The 19,529-nt window shown below is 41.7% G+C and overlaps 1 protein-coding gene across 1 annotated transcript; it reads left to right on the forward strand.

Moving 5' to 3' along the window:
* The first annotated feature begins 6,014 nt into the window (after nt 1–6,014).
* On the forward strand, nt 6,015–18,929 carry LOC140453509 (proton-coupled zinc antiporter SLC30A2-like). The gene is made up of 8 exons (XM_072548246.1): nt 6,015–6,243; nt 8,909–9,117; nt 10,340–10,486; nt 12,542–12,695; nt 14,555–14,747; nt 15,760–15,865; nt 17,656–17,790; nt 18,381–18,929. Exons 1-8 carry the CDS (start codon nt 6,173–6,175, stop codon nt 18,524–18,526), a joined length of 1,161 nt encoding a protein of 386 aa, XP_072404347.1. The 5' UTR covers nt 6,015–6,172; the 3' UTR covers nt 18,527–18,929.
* The last annotated feature ends 600 nt before the right edge of the window (nt 18,930–19,529 follow it).

The following is a 19,529-nucleotide window of genomic DNA, read 5'->3' on the forward strand; positions in this document are numbered from 1 at the left end:
GATAACCTTTCACCCCTTTGCTTACTGAAAAACTATCTGCCTGTAAAATATTCAAGAAAACATTTTTAAAAACATTCAAGAATTCCAGTTCAAACAACTTTTGGAGAATAGAGTTCCAAGTCTCGTGACCCTCTACGAGAAATAATTTCTTCTTCCCTCTGCCTTAGGTTGGTTGGATTCCTGATTTAGGAACAAGACCGCAATTTCCCCCCAGACATGATCGACAATGCTCTCCACCGCATCTCCTCCACTTCCTGCTCCTCCGCCCTTGAGCCCCGCCCCTCCAATCACCACCAGGACAGAACCCCACTGGTCCTCACCTACCACCCCACCAACCTCCATATACATCGTTTCATCCGTCATCATTTCCGCCACCTCCAAACAGGCCCCACCACCAGGGATATATTTCCCTCCCCTATCAGCGTTCCGTAAAGACCACTCCCTATGTGACTCCCTCCACACACACCACCAACCCAACCTCCATTCCCGGTACCTTCCCCTGCAACCGCAAGAAATGCAAAACTTGCGCCCACATCTCCCCCCTCACTTCCCTCCAAGGCCCCAAGGGATCCTTCCATATCCGTCACAAATTCACCTGCACCTCCACACACATCATTTACTGCATCCGCTGCACCCGATGTGGCCTCCTCTATATTGGGGAGACAGGCCGCCTACTTGCGGAATGTTTCAGAGAACACCTCTGGGACACCCGGACCAACCAATCCAACCACCCCGTGGCTCAACACTTCAACTTCCCCTCCCACTCCACCAAGGACATGTAGGTCCTTGGACTCCTCCATCGCCAGACCATAGCAACACGACGGCTGGAGGAAGAGCGCCTCATCTTCCGCCTCGGAACCCTCCAACCACAAGGGATGAACTCAGATTTCTCCAGTTTCCTCATTTCCCCTCCCCCCACCTTGTCTCAGTCCCAACCCTCGAACTCAGCACCACTTTCCTAACCTGCAATCTTCTTCCTGACCTCTCCGCTCCCACCCCACTCTGGCCTATCACCCTCACCTTAACCTCCTTCTACCTATCGCATTTCCAACATCCCTCCCCCAAGTCCCTCCTCCCTACCTTTTATCTTTGCCTGCTGGACACACTTTCCTCATTCCTGAAGAAGGGCTCGTGACCGAAACGTCGATTCACCTGCTCCTTGGATGCTGCCTGACCTGTTGCGCTTTTCCAGCAACACATTTTCAGCTTAGAAACAGTGACCCCGATTCCAGATCCTTCTGCAAGAGGAAACATAATCTTTACATCATTTGTCAAGACCCCTCAGAACCTTTCTCGTTTCAATCAAATCATTTCTTATTTGGCTAAACTCCAGTTGATAAAAGCTTGTCTAACCTTTCCTTTTTTTTCAACCTGCAAATTCTAGGTCTAAGTCTAAAGAAATTTCTTTGAACTGCTTCCAATGCATTCATAACCTTCCTTAAAAAAGATGGACTAATGTTGTGCATGGTACTGCAGGTTTGGTCTCACTTGGATATCTGAAGTAATAACACCCCTACTTCACATTTAATTCCCCTCACAATAAATTATATCTTTTTTATTTTCCAAAATTATTTGCTGCACCTGCTCACTAAACTTTTCTAATTGATACACTAGGACTTCAGGAACAGACTATATCTCAGAGTTCTCAAATCTCTCTCCATTTAGATAATAATAAGACCATTAGATATAGGAGCAGAATTAGGCCATTTGGCCCAATGGGTTAGCTCCACCATTTGACCATGCGCTAATATATTTCTCAACCTCAAACTCCCCATGACATTTGCTCCCCTTGCTAATCAAAAACCTATCTATCTCTGTCTTAAAGATACTTAATGAACTGGCCTCCACAGCAATGAGTTCCACAGATGAACTACCCTTTGACTGAAGAAATTCCTCATCATCTCAGTTCTAAAGGGTCGCCTCTTCACTCACGTAATATGCATCTTTTTTATTCTTCCCGCCAAATGAAAAACTTCACACTTTCCCTCACGATATTCCATTTGCTAGATCTTTTTCATTCACTTTACCTATCTATCCTCACTTGTAGGCTCCTTGTGTCCTCTTTGTACCTTACTTTTCTACCTTTGTATGTGTAATCAGCAAATTTAGCAAATATGACTTTGGTTTGTTCATCCAAGTCACTTATATAAATTGTGAAACATTGAGGGCCCAGCATTGATTTCTGTGACACACACTCATGACAACTTGTCAACCAAAAATGACCAAGTTATGCCTCTGTTTCCTGTATAATAGCCTATCTTTATTCCATACCAATACATTGCCCCATCCACTACATCATTTGCTTTCCGCAATAACCTAATGTGACCTTCTGGAACTCTAAGTATAGTATATCCACCAGTTGCCCCTTATCCACAGATGTTGCCAATTGGTTAAACATAATTTCCCTATCATAAAACAATGGTGACACAGTTTATTTATCTTGATGCTATCAAAGTTCCCTCTTATAGCTTACTTAATAATAGCTTGTAAAACTTTGCCAATGACAGGTGTTAAGTTGACTGGCATGTAATTTCCTTATTTTCAGTCTCCCTGCTTTTGTGAATAAAGGAGCTACATTTGCTATCTTCCAATCTTTTCAGAATCTAGTGAATGTTGAAGAATTAAAACCAATCTATCCATTTCTCAGTAACCCTTTTGTTGAAAGTCTCTAAGATGTAGTCTAGTAGGAACTGAGGACTTGTCATTTCACAATTTCAACAATTCGCCTCAGTACTAGTGATTGTAATTGTGAGTTCCTCTCTCCCTCCCACTTCCTGATTTGCAGCCAGTTCTGGGATGTTACTTGCATCCTTTATAGCGAAAATGCAAAAAAACAAATTCACTTCACCACCATATCCATATTTTCAAGCATTAATTCCCCAGACTCACTTTCTACAGGAACAATTCTCAGATTGTTAATGTCCTTCCTTTTTAAATAGCTATAGAAACTCTTACCATCTGTTTTTATATTTCGAGCTGACATTTTCTCAGACTGATCTTTTTCCATCCTTATGTGCCTTTTAGTCATTTTTTTGCTTTTTTTAACATTCTGTCCAACCATCTGACCTGCTACCACTTTTTAATTAAATATTTTTTCTTGAACTTCTTTGGTTAATGATGGATTCCTCCCTCTCATTACCACACCCAGCTCACTGCACCATTTGCCTTGCTATTCTGCTATTGAGCTTTGTCACCATCCAGTTCAATGTGAGTGTCTTACTACTTCAGTGTCCCACTGAAAAAAAACTGTTGAACCACCCCAGATCCCTATTTGCTGCCCCACCGTGAGCTCATCTCACTGCCCCACTCTGATTTTTTTTTATTTCAAAAAGATACTTTATTCATAAAATAATCTGATGGTCTGTACAGTTGGACATGCCATACATATGTAAACATTCCATTTGTTTGCATACCGAAACAGAGTAATCATTCCTATTTCCAGGTCTGTACGATTACATTTTTAGCTGAGGTGTCAGCAGAGCCTAAATGACTGCGCGGGCCCCCTGTTCTTCTTTAGGCAGGCAGACGTTACACGGTGGTCATTCTCCATCGCGCCTTGGCGGCAGCTGCCCCAAGCTTCAGCACATCCCTCAACATGTAGTCCTGGACCTTAGAATGTGCCAGTCTGCAACACTCAGTCGGGGTCAACTCCTTCAGCTGGACGATCAACAGGTTTCGGACTGCCCAGAGAGCGTCGTTCACGAGTTGATGATCCTCCAGGCAGTTGATGTTCGCCTCGGTGTGTGTCCTGGGGAACAGGCCGTAGAGCACGGAGTCCCGCGTCACGGTGCTGCTCGGGACGAACCTTGACAAACACCACTGCATTCCTCTCCAAACTTCTTCTGCGTAGGCACATTCCAAAAGGTGTATGACAGTCTCGTCCCCCCCGCAGCCACTTCAAGGGCAATGTACAGTGCGGCTGAGAGTCCGGGTGTGCATAAAGGATCTCACAGGCAGAGCCCTTCTCACCACCAGCCAAGCCATGTCTTGGTGCTTGTTGGAAAGTTCTGGCGATGAGGCATTCTACCAAATGGCTTTGACAGTCTGCTCAGGGAACTGCTTGATAGGATCCGCCCTCTCCTTTTCCCAAAGGGTCTCAAGGACACTACATGATGACCACTTCCTGATGGACTTGTGGTCAAATGTGTTTTTCTTCATAAACTTCTCCACGAAGGACAGGTGATACGGAACGATCCAACTACTCGGAGCGTTCCGCGGCAGTGAGGCCAGGCCCATCCTTCGCAACACTGGGGACAGGTAGAACCTCAGTACGTAGTGACACTTGGTGTTTGCTTACCAGGGATCCACGCACAGCTTTATGCAGCCACAGGCCATCAGGGTGAGGGTGGCATTGGGTGTATTTTTTCCCTGTTGCACAGATCTTTGTACAGCGAGACCCTTCGGACCCGGTCCATCTTTGACCTCCATATAAACTGGAAGGTGGCCCGGGTGACTGCAGTGGCACAGGTTCTGGGAATAGGCCAAACCTGTGCCACGTATAATAGCAATGACAGTGCCTCACACCTGATGACCAGGTTTTTTCCCCCATGATGGAGAGCGACCGTAGCTTCCATCTGCCCAGTTTCTGCCTCACTTTGTTAATACACTCCTCCCAAGACTTGGTGCAAGCCCCAGCCCCCCCGAACCAATGCTTGGCTCCCTGCCTTTCCTTGGCTATGTGAAAGTAATCAAAAGTCACCATTGTCCCAGAGGACCATAGGACTACTCTCTCACCACAAACAGATGGGTTGTGGTGAGTTTTGCTCGAGGGTCACCACACCTCAGGTGACGGGAGAGATTGAGAATCACAGAATCCCTACACTGTGGAAGGTCATTTGGTCCATTGAGTCCACACTGACCTCCGAACAGCAACCTATCCAGACTGACATCCTCTACCCTATCCCTGTAACTCTGCACTTTCCACGGCTAATCATCTGCATATCACTGGTCACAATGAGCAATTTTGCATGTCCAATCCACCTAACATGCACATCTTTGGACTGTGGGAGGAAACCCATTGAGACCCAGGGAGAATGTGCAAATTCCATGCAGTCACCAGAGGGGTCAAATCAAACCTGAGTCCCTGGCACTGTGAGGCAGCAGTGCTAACCACTGAGCCACCATGCTGAGATGGAGTAATCTCAGCATTCATTATAACCTCAGCTAATGTGGGAATTGAGCCCATGGTGTTGACATCACCCTGCATTGCCAACTGACCATCCAGTCAATTGAACTAAAACTTACAATCCTGAGCATATTAGGTTGGCTGAGTGAAATCACCCAGGATCTACGGTACTGCACATCGGATAACCGTTTGAAAAAGGAACACGTTATTGATTCTGCAGTTGTTAGGACAGCTCTGACTTGAATTCTGATGTCTGCCTGCAGCATGCCTGGACAGTGAGTGCGCCCCCTACAGTTACACAAACGTACACTCCTCAGCCAACTTCCTCACCTGACCCTAAGCACTCTGGTTACAGTCCCTCTGGGAGAAATGCAATTTGTTGTTGAAATGTGAGAAATGTTGAAATTTTGAGAAGTTTTCCTTGCTTGGGCAGACTGTACAAACACAAGTCGAATGAGCAACAGCACGGTAAAACTAATTTATCTAATACTAAAAATCACACAACACCAGGTTATAGTCCAACAGGTTTATTTGGAAGCACGAGCTGTCGGAGTTCCGATAGCTCGTGCTTCCAAATAAACCTGTTGGACTATAACCTGGTGTTGTGTGATTTTATTAACTTCGTCCACCCCAGTTTCTCCAAATCATTATCTAATGCTATGAGTGTGGGTTTAAATTTCACATTAACAACCCACGTTGGTGAAATAAAAATGCTACTTTGGAACACGCTTATCGGTAAGATTTCAATTTTCAGGAGAGTTTGTGATATTTGCACAGCTCGCCCCTATCTTTGCTTGACAAGTGTTTCCAAGTTTGCCCCCGAGTTCCCATTTGCACACGGGGAGAGCCGGGTTCAGCAGTTCCACACGGTCCGAAACACTTGATAAAAAAGATGTCAGAGCACACGTCCCAGGTCTCCTGATCTCCCGCAGGGGAACTTTGCAACTTTGTACTCAAGTTTTCAAGCTCTGGGAACAGTCCCAAGTGGGATTTGGAACTTGCCCCAAACTACGAGATCTCGTCTTTACTTTTCAAGTTGGAAAAACGATGGATGAAATACCTGAAACGTCTCCGCTTCTGAAGAACTCGCTGGCCCCGGGGAGTAGCCGATCCGCCGGGTAAGTGGCAGTCAAACATTCGCCCGCCTTCAACATCCTCTCTTTACCTTTCGTCCCGGGTTGCCGTGGAATTCAAAAACTCCTCCGATATCTGGTGTTTGGGTGTGTGCTAGAATTCAGTGTTCCTGGGTCTGGTCACTAACTGGGCGAAAATTGCATTCTCAGTGTCGCCCAGTAAGCGAGGCGCTAGCGAACCTCCTGAATAGAAGTAAAATACCGCGCATGCTGGAGATTTGAAATTTTAAAAACCCAGCGAGTACTGGAGGGGCCGACAGAATTCACGGTTCGAGTCCCGTGACTCTGCAGAACTGCCATACCTGCTGAATTTCTCCAGCACTTTATTCCCCATTGGGATGGCGCGTGTTATTTGGAAATGGTTATTAGGTAAGGATCAAATTTGTGATGCCCATTGCAGTTCGATAGCTTCCTGCCCCGAGACATTGAAGAACGGGTCGCTTGGATGGGCCACATCAAGGAAATTGAACAAACCAGTAACGGATGAGGGGAAGAAAGAAAATTGGCAAATAGCATGGGGGGGGGAGTACAGGGAAATACAGGTGAAAGGAAGTAAAGCTAGGACAATACCAAGCTGTACTTTTAAAAGCTAGTAATTGGAGAAGGGAGGGAAAAGACTTACATTTATATAGTGCCTTGCATGATAGCACGAGGTCCTGTTGAACTGACTGCCATGTTTCTTACATCACAGCAATGCAGATAAGCAAGATCCCACTAGCAACAAATGTGGTAATGATTGAACGATCTATTTTTGTGATATTCCTGGATTTGAACAGCAGCCTGATGTCGTTCCAGCAATGTGTCTTTGCTGAATTTACAGGGGCTTGTTGGTACAGAGCACCCTCTGCTCTGATGCTGACCCACAAGCAAGCAGGACAACAGCTTTCTCGGATAGGGGTTAATAATGTTTGTCTCCATCCAGGCAGTGGAACTTGGTGTCTGTGATCTCAGCTTTCCCTGTTATTGGACAAACACCTTGCTCTGCCAAGACTGTGCGATAATGAATGGCAATCACCTCACATTAAAAGAATCTAGACATTGGCATTTCAGTAATATATTATATTGGTGGTAAAGCAGTTGAAGATATTGAGTGGTCATGACAGTGCTATGTTAAAGTAATTTTTTATTGAAATATTGCTTCTGGCAGCAGGAAGAACTCTTCTCTGCTTTGAATTAGTGCAATGAGATCTATTGTGTTCATCCAAATGTCCAGGCTGAGCCTTGGTGTAATGTCTCATGCAGAACAACACCTCTGACAATGCACTGGAGTGTTAGTCAAGATTTTGTTCCCAAATTTTGAGTTAGGCTTTAACCCCACTGATAGTGGCCCCTGAGCCAAGATTTAGAAATTAAAGTTTCAAGAATGTTGAGATCAACAGAATGAATCAGTGAAAATCTCAACACCAGGCAGGTAAAGAACAGGGTTGATCATTCACCTTTGGGTGATCAACTGGCAGAATGTGCTGTTTGTTTGGCAATACAGGTAGCCTGATGTTAGACTTAAGTCTGTCTGGCAAATTGCAGGGCATCCCCAGTGCCATGGGGAATGAAAGCAGCAAGGTAGGCTGTCTCAAGAAAATTAGTTAGACATTTGTTTTGAGTTTTATTTAATGCAACCAACTCCAACCTAAACTGGCAATGGGGATCTGATTTACGTCTTGGGGCATAATATTGAAAATGCCAGAAGTTTGAGGCAAGCAGTACTTTGAGAGTGATAAACTGGGTAATAGAACCCTTTCAAAATGAAGAATGAAATCAGGAACAGTAGATTGCCTCAGCAGGCCATATTTGCAAAATTTATCAGTATTGGAATCAGGCTTGGAGTAATGCAGGGAAACAAGATATTGGATTAAAAAGTTAGAACTGAGAGAGTATACTTAAGAGAGAAATCAGGAGGGCAAAAAGGGGACATGAGACAGCTTTGGCAAATAGAATTTAAGAGATTCAAAGGGTTTTTACAAATATTTTAAGGACAAAAGGGAGAATGTTAATTTCAACTCATATTATAGATGGTCTAATTCATACTGATTTAATGAAACTAACCTGTGTGGGTCAGGTGATCCCTGTGGCCATTTTGTGTTAGTGCTTTGAGTTCCTTCTTTTAGAAGATGTTTCCTTCCACGTAAGTTCCAGGTGTCAGATCAATGGAAATTTAGATTAGATTACTTACAGTGTGGAAATAGGTACTTCGGCCCAACTAGTCCACACTGACCCTCCGAAAAGTAAGCCAACCACACCCATTCCCTGACATTTACCCCTTCACCCAACACTACAGGCAGTTTAACATGGCCAATTCACCTAACCTGCACATTTTTGGACTGTGGGAGGAAACCCACGCAGACACTGGGAGAATGTGCAAACTCCACACAGAAAGTTGCCTGAGATGGGAATTGAACCCGGGTCTCTGCTGTTGTGAGGCAGCAGCGCTAACCACTGTGCCATCGTGCCGCCCAATTGATGATCAATAGACTGTACTTTATAAAATGATGACACCATTGATTAAATTTAGTTTCCATCAGCTACCATGTGGGGTGATTTGAACTCGGAGCATTAGTCTGGCTCTTTGGATTACTAGTACAGTGATGTTACTACTATATTGCCATTTCCCTTCATTATATTTATAGGTTTTGTTTTCCTCTTTGGTTTATAGCACTTCCCTGGAGCACTGTGAAACCTTTTCAACCAAATTACATGGCAGTCTGAAACGTATGGACCCTGTCCTGGAACATCTGGAGCCTGGGCATTGCCATTCCAGCCAATCCTCTGGAGATCATAAGGAAGTGGATAAAGAGAATGCCCGTAGGAGGCTATATCTAGCTTCTGCTGTTTGCTTGGTCTTTATAATTAGTGAAGTAATAGGTAAAGAAGGAAACAACAACTTATTATTATCTTGGATATTTAACATCCTCAGCATACTTTATTGATAATTTTTGAAGTGGGACCACTGTGGTAATGTGGGAAATGCAGCTGACAGCAAGCTCACACAAACAGCTATTTGATAATGCCAGATGGCATTGGTTGAGATATGAATATTGACCAGAACAGTAGCCATAATTAACCCTTGCTCTTTCAAAAGTACTGCATGAAATAACTTCACAGAGGCTGGTATCCCACCACCAAGTCATCCCTTGTTTACATGTACATAGCACTTGACACTTGTCTGGCTTCCTCAGAGCCAGCTCTGAGTGAACAGGATGTCTGATTCTCCTGTTTATATCTGTCAGCCAGGGCTTCTTGATTGGGGCAGTTAGCCGAGTCCATTCAGGGAACTTATGTTCTATGAGACCTACCTGGCTAACTTCATTACAATCACTACACTGTGTAATCTTTTTTTACTTTCACTGATGTAATATACATCAGTTTAATGTTGTATCTGAAAAACAGCACTTATGTTAGTGTAGCACACTCAGTATTGCATTAAGAATATTAGCCTAGATCAGTGTCCTTGTGCCTGGAATGTGAAATTAATCCAGGACCTTCTAACTTGGGTGAGGGTATTATCCTCTGAGCTGTGGCTACTCTTCTACAAAAGAATGGAAAGATATTTTTGTCGCTGTACCATCCAAGCATTTCAATTCCATGTTTGATTTGAAACTAGTGTTAATTGGGTTCTGTGAAGGAGAATACTTAAACCAATAAATTTTTGAAAATAAATTCCTTTAACCAATTCAAATTAGTAAAGAACCGTTTGAATCGGAAATTTCTGGCATTGACGTTGCTGAGTCAACCATGCCCATGGTTGAACGGTCATTGCAATCAGCCTTGGTATATTTGGGAAGGATAATTGAAATCATCCACAGTTTTCACTCTTCACCATTTCTAATGGCAAAGTGCATATGTACAGATCAACTAGCCCATTAAAACTTCTTAATCCTTAAAGCATGGTTACTTATGGTACATTGGTGTCAGAATTGTGTCCAGAAACGGGAACCTTCTTCAGAAGAGATGGGGAGAAAATTAAAATGGAGTAGGGGTATTGTGCAATGGTATTGTGGTGGCTACTCAGGATGTTGGAATAAATAGGGATGATATTGAAATCCTTTGTTCTGATCCTTGCCAACCATTTATCTTTCTTATTCAGGGGGATACTTGGCGCAGAGTCTGGCTATCATGACCGATGCTGCTCATCTCTTGACGGACTTTGCCACCATGCTTGTCAGCTTGTTTTCACTGTGGATTTCTTCTCGGCCTGCAACTAAAACCATGAACTTTGGCTGGCATCGCTCAGGTGAGACCAGACTGGGTATTTATACGTAGATGTGGTGAGAGATCGCTCATCAGTGTGAGTGATTGTATATTTCTTTTGTTTACATTTATTTGAGCAAATCAGCTTTTAATACAATCCACTCTGTGCTTTTCCTTTTCAAAGATACCCATGATCCCTGGGGGGCGAATTGCTTTAGAAATTGCAAAGTGACATGTTGTGAATCCTGGAAATATGGGAAACCCTTTGTCTGAAAGGGTCATATAGTCATAGAGATGTACAGCATGGAAACAGACCCTTTGGTCCAACCCATCCATGCCGACCAGATATCCCAACTCAACCTAGTCCCATATAGCATTTGTGAAGAAAGAAACAAACATTCAGGTTGACGGTCATTTGTCAGAACTGGAAGTTGTTAGAAATGTCACAATTTTTATGTAAGTGCAAAGAAAGGGTAAGGTGTCGAGGACAAAGGTAGAAAAGGATAAATAGAAAGTTCTGTCATAGCGGAAATTAAACGACAAAAAGAGATGGTGGTGTAGAGCAAAAGGGGATTAATCAAGGCATAGGTAAAGAAATAGGAGATTGATTGATTATAGAGAAGCTATTAATGGTGAATCCTGAGGTAACTGAGGTTCATTTTGAGTGCGATGAATTATCTGCCATTTTCTGTGTCAAATCCCATTTGATTTGAAATATCTTTGTTGTTTTTATTCTTCCTGCCGAAGTTAATTATGAAGACTAGCTTTGCTTGGGGAAGTTTTACGTGGTATTTGTGAGGGTGAGGGACAGCATTGTGGGTTTATTAATGAAAACTGAGCCAAACCGCCAATACGTATGTGTCTGAGACTATGGGAATGATTATCTGTCACTGGAATTTTTTTTCCTTTTCTGTAGCCAGTAGACCTCAATGTCATATCTGCAGCATTGCAGAGGTTCCTCATTATGCAACATCCTAAAGGTTTGTTTTGCAGAATTTCTCCTTTATCTAAAATATGTGTCCCAACTGTAGCCTTGTGGCTTTCTAATCTTGATATCATTATCCATTTGCAATCAGCTTGATTTTCTAGCTTGCTGCAGACAATGACAGATGTTTATGCAGCTGAAGTCTAGGTCTGATAACAATATTTAAATTAGACAGGGTGGATGCGCAAAGGATCTTTCTCTTGGCTGGGGGTGAGGGTGGGCTGATGTACAGCCAGAGGGGAACAGCTCTCAGAATAAGGGACTAGCTGTTTAGGATTGAGATGAGGAACTTCCTTACCCAGAGAATAGTGAATCTTTGGAAATGCTGTATCCCCAGAGGACAGCAGAAGCTCAGTCATTGAGTTTGTTCAAGAATTGATTTCAAACAGTAATGACATCAAGGGATATATAAAGGCAAGGGTGTAGTGGCATTCTCACTAGACTGTTAATCTAGAAATCCAGGTAATGTTCTGGGTTCAAATCCCACCATGACAGATGATGCAATCTGAATTCAATAAAAGCAAATCTGGAATTAAGAGTAATATGGTGACCATGAAACCATTATTGATTGTTTCAGAAAAACCCATCTGGTTCACTAATGTCCTTTGTGGAAGGAAACAGCCACTCTTACATGGTCTGGCCTATGTATGACTTCAGGCCCACAGCAATGTGGTTTACTTAAAACTACCCTCTAGCAACTTAGGGGTGGACAATACAATATGCCCGAGCCAGTGATACCCACCATCCCATGAATAAGTGAGAAGTTGCGTTGAGGTAGATGTGCAGCGATTGTGTGGAATGGCACAGCAAGTTTGAGGTGCTGAATGGTTTGCTCTTGCTCATATGTTTCTATGAATACCATGAAACCACAGCAATTCCACACATAAGTTATTGTGGCAACCTGACCCTCAACTTTCCAAGACAAGCTGGCGAGTTATTTCAGTCTAGTTACTGGAAGGCTTTTGTTAAATCTGAGATTTTTGTACTTGCTTACATTCTATTTAGTTGAGACCAGAATAGCTATCTGCTAGTATAGTAAATTATGATTTACCTGTGCACGTTCTGCCCAATTACTTTATACAAATGAACTCTCTTCTTCCTGGTGTCCTGAAGAGATTCTCGGAGCTCTGGTCTCTGTGTTTTCCATCTGGGTGGTGACAGGTGTACTTGTCTATCTGGCGATTGAGCGACTCATTTCTGGGCAATACGACATTAAAGGTGGTGCCATGGTGATCACCTCAGGAGGTGCCGTCGCAGTAAATATTTTGTGAGTATCCTCTTATGTAAGTAGCATTTTGTTACTTTTTATCTTACCTTTCTCTGCTCCTGTCAGGAAAGCCCTGACTCTTGGCAGGATCTCGTCTCGTTGAACACTAGCCACCATTCAGTAACTTGTTTAATTGTCCACTTTTTTTTTGTCATTGTCTAAATGCATTTCTTTCTGCCTGTTACTTCAGGCACCACTGATTACCATCAGGATGAAGACATGACTGGGTAATAGATGTTGATGCAGTGGTAACATTATTGGACTAGTAATCCAAATGTGCTGGCCAGTGCTCTGGGAGGTATGGGTTCAAATTAAATTTGTTTAATTAACAAATCTGGAATATGAATCCTGTCGTGAGAATGTTGATCATAATAACTATTGCTGAGGATAAGAAGACTTCCATTTGTACCTGGTTTGATCTGCATGTGAATCCAGACCCACTACAATGTAATTGTTTCTAACCTACCCTCTGAAATGGCCTCGCAAACCACTGCATTTGAGTCAATGAGGAATGGGCAATGCATGCCGGGAAAATTTGAAGCTGGATTTGTGATTTTTACTAGGTGTTACTGGGTAGAGATTAGGAACAATAATACAACAGATAATTTGCCAATCTTGCTGAAGCCAGGGATCTTGAGAACAATTCCATCATTTCCGTTGTCACAGAAGTTAAGAGCTATTGGCAGATTCCAATACTTGGCACTATCCTATTAGTCACTATCATGTAACAGTTTGACAGAATCGCCTTGGGAACGTGAGAAATGTTGGACGAGAAAGACTCTGATTGAGCTTTTCTTCTACAGTTTCAAGAGTTTCTACAGATACAGAGTTGTTGATAAATCATAACAATTAATCTCAGTGAGTCCACAGCAGACCCAAAGAGATGAGTTATTCTGTGAAGTTCTTCAACATCCTACTTCATCAGCCAATCACTGTTGAATTGCTGAATGGAATGGTTGGATAATATTGGGGAACCATTTGATTTCAGGTTGAACTTTGCCTTCTCCCACCCTCTGCTGTATTAGTGATACCTGTTGCACTATTCTATAGGAGGTTGTCAACGTGCTTCTTGGTGTCTGCTCTGGTCAACGTGAGTTTCAACAGATCTCTGGATTTGACTTCATCATTACAGAAAATCCTTGGGTTGGGGATGAGTATGTGTGTATGTTTGGGGCTGGGGAAGTGGGGGTGGGAGGGGGGTGTGTTCATGCAAAACTCTTGCCTTGATCAGCGGCAGGTCACAGACTCCTACATCTACCATGAAGAAGGGCAAGGGTAGCAGACATAGGAACACCACGACCTGTCAGAGCCCCTCCAAGCCACACTTCATTGTGACTTGGAACTATTTTGCTGTTCTTTCATTGTAGCTAGTCAAATTTCTGGAGTTTCCTTCCTAACAGTGCTTTGGATGTGTACCTTCATTTGATAAACTGTAACGTTTCAAGAAGGTGACTCACCACCATCATCTTAGGCAGTTAGGGATGGTTAATCAATGCTCACATTTTATGAATGAATATTTTAAAAAGCTATACATCTATTCTGGAGTAAACATCAGGAGGGATCACTTGTAACAATCAAGATTGGAAACCCTGCCTGATCTTTTATAAAATGCCCTCCCATCTTATTCCAGTTGTATTGAAAACAACTGTAGTAAATGTATTCTCCCAGCTCAGATGTCAACAAAATCACAATGTGAACAAACTTTTGGTGCTGTCTGTATGTGGAACTCATTACAGTACTTGGCTATCATCAACCTTATCACATGAAATTTTGTGTATATACTGAAACTTAAGTCTCCGCTACACACCCAATTACAAATTCTCTTTTTTTGCCTGTTCCTAACACTACCTCCCCCACAGAATGGGCATCATTCTTCATCAGTCTGGTCACAACCACAGCCACGGCAGCACAGGAGAGGTCAGATCACATGATATCGAATCCAATGCCAATAGCCACATGAACCCCAGTGTACGAGCTGCTTTCATCCATGTTGTAGGAGACCTGTTACAAAGCATCAGTGTCCTAATTGCTGCCTATATCATCTACTTCAAGGTACAGGAACAGTCTTTCAGTAACATGGCTTTTAAAGGGAATACATCTAATTTTGTAAATGGGCATTTTGGGGAGGGCATGTTGTAGAATGAGTTTTTTTTGGATCTTCATCTTGGCACAGGCTATACTTCTAAGCTACTTTTGAACATCATTTATTCATGGGCTGTAAGGAGGGTAAGGATACAGAGTGACATATCCTGCACTCAATAGGTTCCAGCCTAGCAGAGTATGAGTGTATGATACTGAGGTTACAGTTCCATCACAGCTTACTTCTGAGGCTCATCTATAAGGTCATTAAATCCTATTTCTACATGTTACCAAATATGAATGCATTTCTTTAGGTTTTGTTCCTGCCCCGATTGTTCCCCCTACTCAAATAGCTTTTTAACCCATGTTCAATACTTTAGGAATGATAACTGAAAATGTTCAAAAAACATGGAGTAGTAGACAAGTTTTACACTCCTGTGTTTTTTTTCCTCCAGGTGGCTATTAGTAGTCTTGAGATGACTAACCTTTAATTCCTGGAAAACTATGGACAATCATTGGAGGATTGTTAGGGGTGGGAGAGAGAGTCCTAGTAAAGTGTCCCAAGGTGCTTTAGGAGTGACTTTCAACAAAATTTGGCACTGAGTTGTATTTGAAGGGATGGTCAAGGACATGGAATTTAAAAAAGCAGAAGAAAGATGAGGTTTAGGGAAAGAATTCCAGACCTTAGTGCTTAGACAGCTGAATATGCAACTGCCAATTGTATGGTGAAGGAATTTGAGCATGTGTCACACTGTATTCTTTGTTGCATTTTACTGCAATTAGCTCTTAAAATATTGAGATTTACTTCATGCTTAAGCAATGTACTTGGATTGATAATATTCCTGTTCATACAGGAACCAAGGAATCAGAGATCCCTGAAAAGAACACAACTGATTTTCTGTTAATAATCTCTGAGTGTGAAGGGATATTTAAACATTTGCTCATTGCATTGGAATAAGTTTTTTTTTGTTTCATTTGTATTTAGCCTGAATATAAAATAGTGGATCCAATCTGCACTTTCCTCTTTTCCATTCTTGTTCTGGGGGCCACCATCTCCATTCTGAGGGACGTTCTCTGCATACTAATGGAAGGCAAGTAATTAACTGTGGGGAGAGCTGACTTTAAGGTGCAAAAATGGACCTGGGCCACTTAGACTAGAACAAAATGTTGATAAGATAAACTTGAAGCAGAACACTGCTCTACCTTCAAAGAGGAAAGGGTTTGGGTACAATTCAATGTATGTTCTCCTTGAAAGAGAGGGCAAACAAATCTAGAGCTCTCTAGATGGAATAAAAAGGTAAAAATTAAAATAAAGAAGTAAAAATATGCTTATGACAAGTATCCAGTTGAAAATGCAATTGAGAATCAAAAAAAAACAGGTATTCAGTGGATAAGTGAAAAGCATATTAGAGAAGTGAAGTGTGATTTTTGAGAAAACATTTGGAAGTCTGGTAATGAGCAGTTAGGAAAATACTCAGCATCCTCAGCTTTACAAATGCATCTTACAGTACAAGACCAAGGTGGTCATGCTGAATTTATGCAAGACAGTTGTTAGGCATTGTGCATTGTGTACATTTTGAGTGCTATACTATAGGAAGAATATCAGGGCATTGCAGAAAAGATTTACATAAATGTTTCTAGGAATGAGAAACTTCAGTAAGGGATAAAATTGGTGAATTTGGGGTTCGAGAGAAGAAGGCAATGAGATCTAATAGATGATTTTAAAATCATGAAGGAATCTGGATAGACAGTGTAATGGGAAACTGTGTAAGAGGATTGAGACAAAGGTGGCATAGATTTAAAGTGATTTGCAAATTGTAGAAATTGTCATGTGAAAAATATTCTCTCTTTCGGTGAGTGGTTTATGTCTGGAATTCACTGCTTGGAGGTGTGGTGAGGGCAGAGTCAATTGAGACATTCAAAAGGACATTAGATGCTTAAATGAATAGAAACAACATGCGAGGGTATGGCGAATGGCATTAAGTTATAATGATCATTTGATAGTGGCTGCAGACATGATGGGCTAAATTGCCTTGGCGAAGTTCAGTGATTTAACATTTTCATCTGCTGAGAAAACTTAAATGAAGGTGCAGAATGCCACAGTGAAGAAAGCATGGGAACATATGAAGCAAAAGAAGAATGGTCTTGCTTAGCTTTCTGAAGCCTTTGAATTTGGAAAGGTGTGAAGAGTAAGTGAGTTGACAAATCAGTGATGGTGGAGGAAAGAATCAGTTTCTGTAGGAAATTATATATTGTCAGTTTGAGTTCAATGGAAAGAGGTAGAATAAGAACTATGAAGAAATATTTAAAGCAGTGGGAGGCCATATAAATGTTTTCTAAGATCTGTGTTTATGCAGCAATTAGAAATACGGTGTGCACAGAACAAAAATTTATACCAAGCAAAGTTCTCTTTAAGATGCACAGCTGTGCTGTCACTTGAAATCTGAAAGGGATTGCACAATAAAACAAGCCTGTTGTGTATAGAAAAAAGTAGGTGAGATGGTAGCATTGATTTTGAAGAGTTTTAGGAAGGTGTTGACTGGGGGGTGGGGAGGGGGGGAGGAGGAGGAGGAAGTGAGAGAAATGCTGGAACTCAAGGTCCCAGTGGGGATGACATTTGTCTTCCTTTGCATTCTGCCAATGCATGGGAGATGTTTTTGAGCCTCTTTGAGTGGGTTTGAGTCTTGGCAGAATTTGAGATATGCAGGGAGTTAAAATCAGTTAAGATGTAGTCTTGTCACAATAGGAACTAAGACACGAAAGCAAGGCACATAGAGATATTCATTAGCTGTTGGGGAAACAGTAAGGTTGAAAATAAGAGCATAATGTGTTCATTGACGCTCATCATTCACACTGAAGCTCAGCACTGCATTTTTGACAGGAATTCCAAAAGGAATGGATTTTAATCAGGTTAAAGAGTCTCTCCTATTAATTGATGGGGTGAAAGCGATGCACAGCCTCCACATCTGGGCACTGACCGTCAACCAACCACTGTTGTCAGTCCACATTGCCATCAGTAAGTGTTAATGTATTTTGCTTTTGACATGGATTGCTGCAAGTATTTTAAAGCTCCCTCTCTTTCCCCTTGAGTGGGATGGTTTTGGGTTCAATTCTGGTACTTACAATTCAAACTAAAAGTGTCAGCACAGGATGTGCTGTACTGTCAGTTTAACATCCCAAACGAAAGATGACATCTGGGTCCCATTGGAGCTCTTGGGTGAATGTAAAAGATTTCTTGGCATTATGAGAAGAGGAAGGGAGTCCTCTTTAGTGTCCTGTCCAATATTTATCCTACTGACAATCTCACTAAAACATAATTCTAGTTATCACCAAAATTGGTAGACACATGTTAAGATTTTTCAGCACACAGCTGTGTTTCACAATCAATCTTAAACTGAGAATACAAGGCAGGCCCACAATACTCCCTCCAGCTGTCATTTCTAGAATGCCAGGCCTGCAATTTAAAGCAGAAATGACTTTTTTTAACTAAGATTTTAGCATCATCGTGTATACACTTCAGATAAAGATCAAGATTCCATTAGCCTTTTTTAATTTCTTCCCTTTTTTTTGCTCGTTTTTGTGATTTGTGAACTTTGTTTCTTGTAGATGAGGATGCAAATGCTCGGGAAATATTGGCTGAAGCTAATCACATGCTCCACAGCAAGTTTGACTTCCATTCCATCACGATCCAAATAGAAAATTATTCTGATGATATGGTCAATTGTAAGGAATGCCAGGAGCCCAGAGATTAGTTCCCATCAGTGCGAGGAGTTTCTCTAATCTCTATGTCTGAGAGAGGCATGATTTGAGTTCATTTCTTGGGAATCACATCTGGAATGAGTTGTGTACAAGAGGAAAGATAATGTGTGAAGTTACCTTATTGCTGTCTCAACCAGAGCCCAGCCATTGTGTTGACAGTGGTTTGTGGTGTCCTTTAGTAAAATGTAAGATTAAGGCTTTTAAGACATTTTTGTGTAGTTCCAAAATGAAACTTGACCATAAATGTATCAATTGGATATTCATCTCCAACCAGCAATATTGTTTGCTGGATGTATCAATGTCTTTAGGAGAATGGTTGGGAGAGAGAACTTCATCTTTGAATTGAGATAATCCATTTTCTTGAATGTAATTTTTAAAAGATTGGTCTGACCTTTATTCCTGGTGCTGGGAAACCAATATTGACAATTTTGTTAAAATAAGTTTATTGTTTAATGTTTCTGGAATTGTCTATATCCATGTTCTTCATATTTATGAAACAATACTTTAATAAAAATTTTGCTAAACAAAAATAAACATTTGTTGAAACTTTGTATTTCAAAATTGTATGCCAGATTGAGTCTTTTGCCAGTATCCCTAAACAGATCTAGAGACTGCTTGAAGAAATAATGTTTTACTCTTCACTACAAGTGAAGGTGCACTGCCTGAAGAGTGTGATAGAAGTAGATTCAAGAAGCTTTTAAAAATGAAATGGATAAATATGGGGGAGAATTTGATAGAATGATCTGAAAAGAACATTAGAATGAGCCTAGTGACAGTTCTTTCAAAGTCCCAGTACCAACATCTTGGGCTGGTCTCCTTTTTCATCACTCTATGAATCTAATTGGTGACAATTGTCTCCTGACAAGCATGAATCTTGCTATAGGAGTTGAGCGTGTACATTGAGTTGACACCATGCCTCTTATTTTAGTGTACAATATAGTCTGAAGGCGAGATAATGCACCAGAAAATAATGTGTTTATGTTAGGAGGAGTGATT

This window comes from Chiloscyllium punctatum, chromosome 27 (assembly GCF_047496795.1).
Source record: "Chiloscyllium punctatum isolate Juve2018m chromosome 27, sChiPun1.3, whole genome shotgun sequence".
NCBI lineage: Eukaryota > Metazoa > Chordata > Chondrichthyes > Orectolobiformes > Hemiscylliidae > Chiloscyllium > Chiloscyllium punctatum.